Source organism: Solanum dulcamara, chromosome 11 (assembly GCF_947179165.1).
Source record: "Solanum dulcamara chromosome 11, daSolDulc1.2, whole genome shotgun sequence".
NCBI lineage: Eukaryota > Viridiplantae > Streptophyta > Magnoliopsida > Solanales > Solanaceae > Solanum > Solanum dulcamara.
In genome coordinates this window covers 47682453-47696149 of record NC_077247.1, presented here as the reverse complement: position 1 = coordinate 47696149, position 13697 = coordinate 47682453, and the positions used below count along the sequence as shown (strand labels likewise).

At 31.0% G+C, this 13697-nt stretch overlaps 1 protein-coding gene across 1 annotated transcript; it reads left to right on the top strand.

Moving 5' to 3' along the window:
* Positions 1-11938: 11938 nt before the first annotated feature.
* Positions 11939-13160, top strand: LOC129874575 (VQ motif-containing protein 4-like). The gene has a single exon (XM_055949877.1). It carries the CDS (start codon positions 12153-12155, stop codon positions 12948-12950), a length of 798 nt encoding a protein of 265 aa, XP_055805852.1. The 5' UTR covers positions 11939-12152; the 3' UTR covers positions 12951-13160.
* Positions 13161-13697: the final 537 nt, after the last annotated feature.

Below are 13697 nucleotides of genomic sequence, written 5' to 3'. Positions count from 1 at the left end.
TATCAGGATTGGTATTAAGAGGAAGCATGAACTGGCTCTTGTCCTTGTTGATTAGCTGGCCTGAAGTTGTTTCATAAACCTTCAAAGTCTTGGTAATAAGAGTCATGGAAAAGTTGTTTGTAGTAGTGAAGATGATCACATCATCTGCAAAGCTCAAGTGGTTCACTTGTGGACCCTTTCTTTCCATATGGAATCCAGTATATAGGTAGTGTTGGTTAAGATTATTCAGCATCCTGGATAACACTTCTGCTCCTATAATGAATAAGGCAGGTGATAAGGAATCTCCTTGCTTGAGACCTCTTGTTGAATGAAAAAAACCATGTCTTACCCCATTGATGATGACTGAATACCAGTTGTTAGACATGATCCTCCATACCATATCAATAAAGACTTCTCCAAATCCCATCCTTCTCATGACCATACAAGTGAAGGACCAAGAGACCCTGTCATATGCCTTAGCCATATCTAGCTTAATCACTACATTGTCCCCAACTGTGGGCCTCTTAATATTGTGAATAATCTCCTGAGCCAGCATTATATTTTCTGAGATGCTCCTACCTTTAACAAATCCTGACTGATTGTCAGAAATGAGCTGAGGTAGAATGGGAGCAAGTCTGAGACAGAGGAGCTTGGATATGATCTTGCTAGTGAAGTTGCTGAGGGAGATGGGCCTGTACTCTGACAGTTTGTTGGGGTGTTCAGTTTTAGGAAGTAGAACCAAACAAGCATGTGATATGTACCTGGGAATACAGTGACCATTGAAGAAGTGCTGCACCAGCTTCAGCAGATCATCACTAATGATATCCCAGCATGAGTGAAAGAACTTACCACTCATGCCATCTTCCCCTGCAGCAGAAGTAGGACTCATAGAAAATACTACCTCCTTTAGCTCCTCCTTTGTAGGTATGGAATGTAATAATTCATTCTGCTGATCAGTAACTATCCTTGGGATGCATTTAATCACATCTTCATTGATTTGTTTCTCCTCAGCAGTAAAAAGTTTCTCAAAGTGTGCACAGGCTGCACTTGCAATATTGTCATCACCCTGGATAGAGTTTCCTTGTTCATCACTGATTTGATGGATGAACAACCTTCTTCTTCTCCCTCTGATGATAGCATGGAAGTAATTGGTATTGGCATCTCCATCTTTGAACCAATGCAATTGAGTTTTTTGTTTCAAGATGGACTGCTCTATCTTCAAATATCTAATATACTGGGTATTTATCTGATTCAACTTGGCTCTATTATCTTCAGAATTGTCATTGATGATATTCTCTTCAGCTTGTATAACCTGTTCCTCAAATTGTTTAACTGAAGCAAATATATCACCATATTGCTTTCTAGACCAGTGGCTAAGGGTATTAGAAACTCTTTTCAGTTTTTGATGGAAAGTCCTCATTGGATTTCCATCCACAGGTCTTTCCCAGCAAGATCTTACAGTATCAATGAAGTTTTCATTTTCAGCCCAACAGTGTAAGAACTTGAAATATTTGATAATAGGACTTTCTCTTTCAGTACATTCCAAAAGGAGAGGACAGTGATCAGAACCTGTGGAGGCCAGGTGATTAAGAGTGCTCACAGGCATGGCCTCCAACCAAGCATCATTGACCATGGCCCTGTCAAGTCTCTTCCATATTCTGGCATCTGCATCTCTCTTGTTGCACCATGTGAATTGTTGTCCATGAAAACCAAGATCAGTGAGTCCACAGGCTTCTATGACACTAATGAACTCAAAGCTCTTGTTCATGTTGTAAGGTTGGCCCCCCATCTTCTCTTCAACATGAGTAATTACATTGAAATCTCCAACATGACTCAGGAAGAAGTATTCTTAGCACGAATTACGATATTTTCTTCTAAAGTTGATAGACTTGATTACTAAATCCTAACCAAACCAAATGAATATAAAACAACCTTTTTTTCCTTCATCTTTTTTCCTTATAAATCATTTTTAATCAGATGACTATATAAAATAAATAAATATGAAAATAAGATGTGATATTATAGTAATATCAGCACAAAAGAAAAAGTTCACCTTTTTTCTAAGAAAAGAAAGCAGCACTACGAAGTTTGTGGTCACTTTATTTTCTTTGTGGAAATTATTTTTTGGCTTTCAAGTTAGTGAAGAATTTGATTCATTTTTTCTTTATATTTAGTGCTAACTTTATTTCTCCTTTTGTTTCTAGATACTGTGTGAATTTCTAGTTATAATAAGTACGGTTCTCAACACTTTTTTGTACATGTTCTTTGAATACATTTTTATATTTTCCTTGGAGTGTCTCACAAATAAGTACATATTCTTAGGCATCTTGCATCTGTCTTATCATTTTTCTCTTGGCCCAATTAGCCTTCTTGAATTAGTGAAACTGTACAAGTGAATGGACCTGTGTGGTCCGACAGATGCACAAACTTTTCCAGCCCATAAACCACTGATATACAATCTTACAGGTAAATATTAAAAGGAGTGATTCAATAAAATAAGATCATTAAACGTCCGGTGTTTAACATTTGTCCGACGCAAGAACGAAAAATCAAGTTTCAGTCTTCATTCTTCAAGCACAGGTTGATATTATTTTTCTGAGACTCTACAACATGTTTTCAATTGCAATTGAGACTTTACCATTTTAATTAGGGTTCTTGGAGGCTACTCAACCCTAAACACTAGTTCATGCTGTATAATGGGTATTATATTTCCTTAAAAGGCATCTCAGAAATTCCATAAATTCTTGAGATATTCATAAAGAGATCAATATATGTCAGACTTTTCTTGATAATCAAATATTTCAAGAAAGTCTACAAATCCTTTCATGGAGATCAACTCCAAATCATCTTAGCTTGAGAAAATATGTTACTAACATCCCCCGAATTATGGAGAAGTCTTAGAATCATGACGAAAATTATTCAGAGAGAAGAATCAAGGGAATAAACAGATTTGTATCCATATTGTTTTATCAATAAAATTGTGTTTCTTCATATTTTACTTGTGATTGTAATTTATTTTCATTACTCTAAAATTTGTTGCAAACATTCATATCAAGAAGGGTCAAATAATATGAAACTCATGAAGTAAGAGATTGAAAAAAGACAAAAATATACGCAAAAATACATATACACGCACGCTTAATGCATATCATAGTGAAATAACAATCATAAAAATAATATTAAATTTTGTGATAATTTCTTTAAAATATTATTTCACTTATAATGTTAATTAACTTAAATGCTAGTGAATCAGGTCTTAGGCTTTATTGTGTTACTATTCGAAAAATGGAGGTGATTCCTCTCTATCTTTAGTCAGTCATTTCTACCAGCTCCGGCTAACTTCCTTTAGGAAGAAAAGTAAGTCTCATCGATTGAGTTGTTGATGGAATAAAGGCGGCTTTCTTTTCCCAGAGAAGAAACAATGACGATATCTGGAGAATAAATTCGGCTAACTTTGTGCGAGCAGCAACAGTAATACAAAGAATGCAAGTTTTATCCGAAATAATTGTTATAAATACCTAAATTAAAAAAATAAATTATATATAATATAAAAACATATTGCATATATGTGATATAATAAGAGTAAAATATATAATTCATAGAATTAAAAGGGGAGTTTAATTATTCTTCAAAATTGAGGAAAACGTTTGATTATTAAAGCGAAGTTGGAGAGTGGAAATGAATTTCACTCGTTATATAACATATATAAGTTGCATGTGTACAATCTTCATACTTCTATATTGTTAAATTGTTCACTAGTCAGCGTGTTTTGTAATTTGTAGTGCCGAAATCATTTTTGTTCAAACACCTTAAATGGAGACAAAGTTTAAACAATAGCCCACGAAGTTTCACATTTGTGCAAATTTTCGTATTAGAATGCAAAGTTTACTAACTACCCCTCTAACATATTCGTGGTGATAACTTTCACTATTTTAATACTCCATTATGTATTTATGATTTATTCTTAATAAGATGTTACGTTTTGTGGTTCGTCTTTGAATTGCAATTTAATTATAATATGTTGTGATACACCACTGTTCGAGATCTCCACGGGTATTTCGGCAAAAAATTAGGGTATTTTCCTTAAATCACATAGTGAAAAAGCCTAATTATAATTTATCCCAAGTTTTTTAGTAATTATCCGAATTCTCTTTTTTTCCAGATTTTTGATACATACGAATGACGCTGATACATCGTGATTTGATACATAAGTCTTTTTCATGATATATCGCTAGTTGATACAAACCAAACATTGTAATATCAATAAAACTTATGAACCAACTTATAACACCTAAAATATCATGAACACAACAAAAATAACAGTAAAACTTATGTTTTGCTGATACATTTTGTGTTTGATTTGTATCAACTAACGATGTATCATGAAAATGACTTATGTATCAAATCGTGATGTATCAGTATCATTCTTATGTATCAGCATCATTCATATGTATCAGAAGAGGGATTTTTGAAATTTTTACAAATAGTAGGAAATAATTAAAAATATAAAAATATAAGGTGTGTAATTTGATAATTTTTTCAAAAAATTATTCACTTATGTTTACACAAAATTAATAGAACCATGCATGATATATGTTTGCGAATAAATTTTTAGCACTTAATCATGATTAATTAGCATGCAATGGTACCTCATCAATAGTTTATAATAAATTTATATAGTCTAATATAAACACCAATATGGATAAAAATTTTTACCAAAAGTCTGATTCTTGCTTTTCTTTTAACACGTAAAAAGAAAACACATGAACTTTTTATCTTATTCTTAACTTTGGGGCACCGAATTTCAACGACTTTTGAGGTAATTATTAATATTTTGAAGAAAAAAAAAAGACTTTCTATTCCACTTAAACAACGATTCCTTTTGCTACGTATAATCCGTTCCTTTACATATATTAATTTTGCCATTTGCAAATGTTCCTCTTTTGGAATAATTAACTTCTTTTAATTCAAGATTAGGGTGAATATATATATATATATATATATATATATATATATATATATATATATATATAAATAATTTGACTTGACAAGGTAGAGATCTAGTACCTTAACTTTTTGTTAGTGAAAGTAATTACAATTTTTTTTATTCTGTCTAATTTAATCTTGAATAGTATGAGGGCTAATATTGTAAAGGACTATTAGAATTGACTAAATCTAGGTTGAAATTATATTTTTTTCAAATCAATAATAGATCTAAAATATAGGTTGTTGTTTGAAGCTTGCATTGTTTTCTCTTGATATTTTAATTTTGGACTAGTTCCAATGTTTTTCATAGTGGTTATTAATAAGTCGACTATGCCTTGTTTAACTACATATTCCTACTAAGATGTTTCTATTTTGAATTAGTTTTTCTTATATATATTACTAATTCAATATAAGACTTGTACTTCCATTGATAAAACCAACTATATATTTAATTCATATGGTATGACTTTCCCAATCCACATATTTTGAAATTAATTTATTATATTTATTTTTATATTTCTTCAAAAATGCTACCAACTCTAACATTACAATATTAATAAAAGCCATAATTCATTTCAAACCCGTACGTTGTGACTTGCGACTCTTAGTTTGGAAACTACGGATATGAAGAGTAAGGAAAGGAGAATAGAAGGAAAGAAACAAGAATAGACAAATCCTTTTGTTTAGTTTGGTGTAAAACAAGAAAATAATCTACATTGCCCCTCAATTATTTATGAATTTCTTTTTTAGTCTTTGTGATAGCTGACGACCAAGTACATTTATAATAAATAATTTATTTTTAAATTATTTAAAATGTGCACTTTTGATCTCTAGCTTATGAATATTCACAAATTTTCAAAATTACTAATTATTTCATCATTTAATTGCTCATTATGTGTTATGTTAATCTTGTGTTGTTACTTTATATTTCAGGATAATATACTAATAAAAAATAGTTCAAATACAACAATAACAACAACTTACCATTGCATGCAGTTCCACTAGGTGGTATCCGAAGAAGGTAGAACATACATAACACTACTACTATCTTGTGGAGGTAGATCTGTTATATTCAAAAGGTCATAGACTCAAATAACTCGTAATAAAATAATATTAAAACTAACATAAAGACGCAAAACAGATTTAACAAATAATAACAAAATCATTATAAAACATATAGAAAATGAAACAGTAACAACATCAAAATAATGTGATAACTAAAACAAAGTACAACATCTATTAAACATAAACCGAAGGGGAAAAAACAACGAGATTAGTACTAATGCTACTAGAATGAACCGATACAACACTCGACTACCTACTAATCTTTTATCATAATCTTCAACATCCACAATTACCTATTATAATCTGGGGTTATGTCCTTGATTATTTGAAGGTGTGTCATATCTTGTCTAATCACCTCACCAATACTTATTCAGTTATTCGGACAATATTTACCTGTCCTTAACCTCGCCATTGCCAACCTCTCAACCTCCTTAGTGGGACATTTGTGCATTTTCTCTTCACGTGATCGAACAATCTTAATCTCCCTTTCTCATCTTGTCCCCCATGTAGAGGTCTCTCCCACCTTGTCTCTGATTATCTTCATTTCTAATTCGTCTCTCCTAATGAGTCCACACATCCACCTCAACATCCTCATTTTCACAACTCTCATTCTCTGAAAATGAGACTTCCTAACTGGCCAATATAATTCTAATATAAATAGATCAAAATCACATAATTTAATTAATTAGCTGAGGATTAAGTATGTTAATTCATATATCAAGTCCGACACCAATGTAAACTTGCTTTTAATTATTAAAGTAGAATAATCAAAGCAATTGGATTTAACATTTAAATATCAATTCTCATAATTAAAGTCCTCCAATATACTCATTTTTATTTATTTTATCTATTTTCAGAAGTTGGAATTACTTAAAAATTGACCCTCTAGTTCGAAACTCTAATTATTGGTTCTTACTCTTCTTGGTAATAGCAGCAGCACTTTGTAAAGGAAAAAAAATATCTTAGCATAAGGTTTAAAAATAGATCCGATATTCTAGTGAGATCAGCACAAAATTAAAGAAAATGTCCATTTTCTAAAAGCAGCTCTATGATATTATAAATGGTGGTCACGTTTTTTTTCTTTGTGGAAATTCATATTGCCTTTCAAGATATTGAAGAATTTGATTCACTATTCTTTAGTTCAATGCTTGCTTTATTTTTTCTTCTTTCCGTTTTGTATGTCATGTCATATGCCAAATTTTGCATGCTCTTGAATTTATTTTGGGAGGGGCTCTAGGTGGAGACCTAGAGTGAGTCACTAAAATACATATTCTTGGGCATCCTGTACCTCACTTCGAATTATATATATTCCCTAGTGTGCTAGTTGACATTTAAAATGGAAAATTTTAGAACATGATGGAGGCCTCATTGTTCTCGTGAACAAAAAAGATTTAGGGGAATCATGTCCTAAAATTTAGACTATGACTTCACGTTTCTAGTAGAAAAATAAGCTTCAAGAGAAAGATATACATTAATTAAAGAGTCGTTTGATTGTTAAACAAGTTATTTTAGGATTAATAATAATGAAAATATAATATTAAGATTATTGATGATTTGATTTTTTAGTAACTTATTAGACTCAAAATGAGATATATCAGTGACGGAGCCAAGATTATTTTTATTAAGGAGATGTCAAAATATAAATGAGTAAATCAACAAAAAGCTAGAGAGAGTCAATATATTTTATATAAAGTAAAAAAAAAAACTTTTTTCCTCGCTACCCAATGTAATTTTTTGACAATGTGAATGACACCCATGAATACATGTAGCTCTGGCACTGGAATATAAAGGCTTAAATTGGGACAAATTTGTATTTCCAATTTTAACTGACTCTCTTAAAGGGCTTTGGAAGGAGTTTTGGTGAAAGAGAAATATGTCATTTTTGAAATCTAATCCGTGGATTAAAATCCGAAAATGTTATCCACATGAACTGCGAGGAAAAAAGTAACCACAATTATAGTGTGTACAATTGAAGGATTGCTAATCTTAGAATCAAAACTTATATCAAACATGGAATAATCTAATAATTCTGAGATTATAATTTCTTATTCTTCGTGATAAACGACTCTCAAGAGAGAATGAAAACAAGGAACGTAGAGTAATGTTACTATCCCAATACCTTGTAATAGATGATAAATACATAATAATTATGTATTGTAATAGATGATCATAGTATAAAGATTGGGGGGAAAACGCTTGCTCACATTGAATGTATAAAAATAGCGAGTGACTTTTCCCATGAAAGCCTTGATGCATATAATTATATTGATGTTTTAACTAGAAACAACGTAACTATATAGTTAGTACATTATTGTAATTTAATGCAACAATGAAAACGTGGATTTATTAACCTTTTAGCTAGGTGAAATAAGTTATAGCACACTTTAATATAGTGTAAAGTAGGGGAAAATTTTCTTTCTTAATGAGCCGGTAGCAAAATGAAGACTTTTATTTTTTTTCATGTATATATGACACTAGAAAAAGAGGTCTCTCTATAGAAATATACACAAGTATTAGCTGGATGAGATAAAGATAATTAATCCCATAATTGTAGTACGTACGAATAGATGAGCCGTTATTTTCATACGGGAAATTAGGCAATTTGTTACTTATGACAAAACCTTATAACAAGATGCAAATGAGTCAACAAAAATATGGCCAACTTGCTAAAACGTGTTTTTGAAAGGTAGTCTAGAAAGCTACTGGCTAATAATCAAATGTATATGTCAATTATTTGAGCTCACTAAAAGTAAATAAATGGTCAAGTTGACTGGTAATACATCAAATGTCCATTAAGAGATTACAGTAAATGGGGGTAGCATTTGTAATGGTGAATTTTGATTTCTTTAAATATGAATTATGCATTTCAATTTTTTAATCCTAAGAAGTCATTGCCACATTTATTTACTAAAAATTAAAATATTTTTCTATATCATTCGAAAAGTAAGTGTAGTGACAAGACATCTATGTTTATTATAAGAGACTTGTATTTCACATAATCAATTGATATTTTTAGTTTTTACTCGAATGAAGAATTATCGATGAAAGCAAAGTGCAAGTTACCCCATCTTCGTTTTCAATTCTGAATCATTAATGAGAAAGAATATAGACATTTGGATAATATTTGGTTGAAATTGAAAAACACCACCTCCATTTAAAATATTATAAATTTACTAAAATATTTTTAGAATAACAAAAAAGATTAATTATTCATTTTCTAAATTATCATTATTCAATTAATAGAATGTCACTTCCTCCTGTCATATTGAAATGATTTTTAAAGATTTAAAATATTAATTAAGAAAGTTAATAAATAATATTAATTAAATAAATTATTTACCAAAAGACCATCTATCTCTCCTCAAAGACTTTTTACTCCAATCATTTATCAGACAAGAATAAAATAAGAAAAAATCACTTATTTTAGATTTATTTAAAAGACTAGAATAAAAAAAATTAAAAGACTAGAAAGTCACTTAAAAAAAGATCAGATGGAGTAGTTAATTAAGTAATATATTTATGGATCGATTGGCTAAAAATAAATTAAACAAAATTTGATATTAAGGGCATACTCCTTTTTAAATATAAAAAAATTAAATAAGTAAAAGTAGATTTTTATTTATGACAATGAACATAAATAAGTAAACATTGAGAAAATTTAAAATTAGATTTTAGGATGGACCAGAGAGCAATTGCTTCAACATTTTTTGGTCAAATTTTGAGGAAATGCCATTTTAAAACTCAAGAAGCCTAGCTCATGTTTGTGAGTTGGGATTTGGGAATAAGAACTCTAGCCACAAGGCAAATTTGGATTAGTTTACATAAACTTGGATCAATCAAAGAAAGAATCAATAGTTAATATTAAAATTATTATAAGGCCTTTATTCTAACCTTGATTAGTGTACCACTTTCCCCAAAGCCAAAGACAATATAGAAACAAATACTGTAATAATAAAACAAGGAATTAGGACCCACCTCACATATTTATAGCAATTTAAAGTAGGCCCCTTTAAGTCAATAGCAAACATTTCAAACTTTAATTCATACTACAATTTTTTATTTCTCTCCTTTGGTCTTTCTCCGCCGCCCACTTAGGCGTTTCCAATCCTACCCTCTATTTTTTTTTTCTAAATATAATATTCTCTTTTATGCGATAATCAATTTCAATCCAATTTTTTATTTCACTTTTGGGAAAAAGAAAATTTTTCTCTTTCGTTAATATTATATTATTATTTTTATTTTTTCATTTCATAATATAAATTCTTTTTTTTCAAATAATCACCATATATAATTTTCATGTAATATAAAAAATTATTCTTTTTTCAAATTCTTTATTTAATATAAAATTATATTTTATTTTAAAAATTTTAAATAACATAAATTGCAAGCAAATATTATATAATATATAAATTAATGGACAATTTAAATAAAAGTGAAATCATTAATGAAATACGATAACACAAGTATTACATAAATATTCAACTTTCAAGATTATTGCGTTGCTTCCATAAATGGTCTATTTGAAATATCTGATAAAAATTAAAGTGATAAAAATTAAAATAATATTAGAAATATTATTAATTTGGGATGAAAATGGTATATATTAAATAATATATTTTTAAAAATGTTATATTGCATTAAAAAGGAATTACAAATAATAGAAATTTAATTAATGACCTTATATGATTTATAATATTTACGACCAAGAATTAAAACCCTTTTACTATTGGAAATAGTTTAAATATACCGTTTGTTATAGTTTTGATTCAAACATATCCTTTTCGTTATATTTTTGGTTCAAATATATTCTTCTCATTATATTTTGTATTAATTTACCTTTATTTTTATGAAAGAACACATGATGATGAGCTTAGAAATAAATAACTCTTCCCATTAAATCCATTCCTAACTCATTTCCTTTGCTTTGAGTTTTTTTTTCATACAACCCATCATCCATCCACTATTCAGCTAACTGCAATAGTTGTTTCATCAAAAAAATAATTTGATTTTATTATAATCATTGGAAGAAGCCTAAAATAAAATTTAAACTTATGATAAAAGAGTTGGGAATTTGAATTTCAAAATGATGACTAGAGCATCAAGAGAAAGAGTATAATCACAATGAACAATTAAGTAGTACCCGCCTTATGTCCAACTTTTATACAACTAAAATAATGCAATAACAATTAACATTTGTCCAGCTAAGTAGTACTGTCTTTTTAAACATCATTTCATAGATTTATCAAACATTTATCACAAACCTATCATAAAAGATGAAACATTGAGGAAACTAAAAAAAAGAGCTGAAGAAACTCACAGTTACACTAGGATAACATGGTGGTTTGATATTATGTTTGACGGGGGGGGGGGGGGGGGTTGCAAAGTAAATTGAATATTTTAAATTAAGGATGAGTTATTTATTTTTAAGTTCGTCAAGTATTTTTTCAGTTAAAAATAAAAATAAATTAGTATAAAAATATAATAAGAAAAGTATATTTGAATCGAAAATATAATGAAAGAGACATATTTGAACTGAAAGTATAACTATGAATATATTTAAATTATTTTTAATAATACAAAGTATATTTGATATATAATATAATAATCAAAAAGTTAAATAAAAAGCATGAATAATAATTCTCCAAATTTAGATAATTACTATTCAAAATCTCTATAATTAAAGTGTAGAAGGATAAAATAAAAAATGATTCGAAAGGACATTCTCTATTTTACTTTTCAAATATAGGGAATAGAGAAGGGGCGGAGATGGTCGTGCCACCACTGGCCTGTGCCTTCTCCACTTAAAGAAGTTGCCGGCATCCATGGTCGTTGTATTACTCACGCGCCGATGTAGCGCGTGTAGAAGAACTGACTCTCCTTTTGCTATAAAACATTTCTTACCAAACTAAAGAAAGTAACAAAGTGATGCAAAAATGCCAAACTTACATCTGCTCATCTGATCTCTCTCTCTCTCTCTCTCTCTCTCTCTCTCTCTCTCTTATTCTTCAACTCTTTCCTACCCCACCCCTACGCCCTAATGCCTCTGTTCTCAAGCTTCTTCTCTTATTAAGTTCACCTTAATTCAGCTAAGATTTATTCTCTCACTAGAAACAGACCCATCAATGGAAACCTTACCAAAACCTCAAGAATTTCACAACCCATGTCTTATTTCTTCTCCAGATAGCCATAGCTCCAACAGTTCAAGCTGTAGCAATAGCAGCAATTCTAACCATCACCACAACAATGGTCTTCAACACCACCACCAGCACCGCCGCCACCCAACACCACCCACTACCCCAACACCTTCTACTCCCCCACCACTACCACCACAACTACCCATCACCAGATCCGAACCGAACAACCCGTACCCGACTACGTTCGTTCAAGCTGACGCTTCCTCTTTCAAACAGGTAGTTCAAATGCTTACTGGGTCCTCTGAAACCGCCAAGGTTGGTGCTAATTCGGGCCGGGCTGAGCCAACTAGGAATCCGATTCCTCCTATTAAAACTGGAACCAAGAAGGAGAAATCCAGTTCAAAGCTGTATGAGAGAAGGAACAGCATGAAGAACTTCAAAATTAGCCCATTGGGTCCTGGGGTTGTGAATAAATCCATTTTCTCTGCTGGATTTTCGGGTTCTCCGAGAACTGCGACGCCGGAGATTTTATCACCTAGCATTCTCGATTTTCCGGCGCTGGCTCTTAGCCCGGTAACCCCTCTCATACCCGACCCGTTTAACCGGTCGCCTCACAGTGCTGCGAGTACCGAGAATTTAGATTTGGTGGCAGAAGAGAAAGCAATTGCGACAAAAGGGTTCTTTTTGCATCCATCGCCGGCGAGTACTCCGAGAGAATCGGAGCCTCGCCTTTTGCCTTTGTTTCCGGTGACTTCCCCTAGAGTTTCAGGTTCTTCTGATTCTTAAATGTGCTTTTCTTCTTTCATTTTTGGTATCTTTTTTTCCTTTTTGAGCTTCATCTGATGTATGATTTTCATATATAACCCACATAGAATATGATCTGGAATTAAGGTGGAAGCCAGATGTTGTTATATTACTACATATTTGATATTTGTATTGGACAATTTGACGAAAATGAGCAAAAAAATATGAAATGGGCAGCAAGATTTGTTTCTACACTGTAAATTTTTCATCTTTCCTTCTTTTTTGTAATAGTATATAATCCTCTGTATTCAAGTTATCTCTGTTCTGTATTCTGTATCATCAGGAAGCCATCATAATTCTTTTGATGGAAGACCTATTAAATGATATATTTTAGGTGCAGCTTTAGCCATTAATTTACTAAAATTTTCTTCTTTTGGGAGTTCACATGAGTGAACAGTAAGGAGAGAGGGTGCTATCAATGGGGATACTGAGGATTAGCAAAGGGGCCTAGCTGTCGAGGGAAGAGTAGAGGAATGGGCAAGGAATGTTGACTCTTTCGTTCTCCATAATAACTATAGGGTAAAAAGATGACAAATAAAGGGGCATATCTTAGTGTACATGCTTCTATTGTAAGCATCTGGTTATTTGAGCCTTATTGAGCTTTTTTCCTCCATTAATGAATTTATTTGACCTGAATTCGAATTAGCCGCACCTGAAATTTTCAGATATTAGATATCTAAAGCGAAAATAATAGAGCTTTTGACATCTTTTTTGTTGGAAAATGAAGAA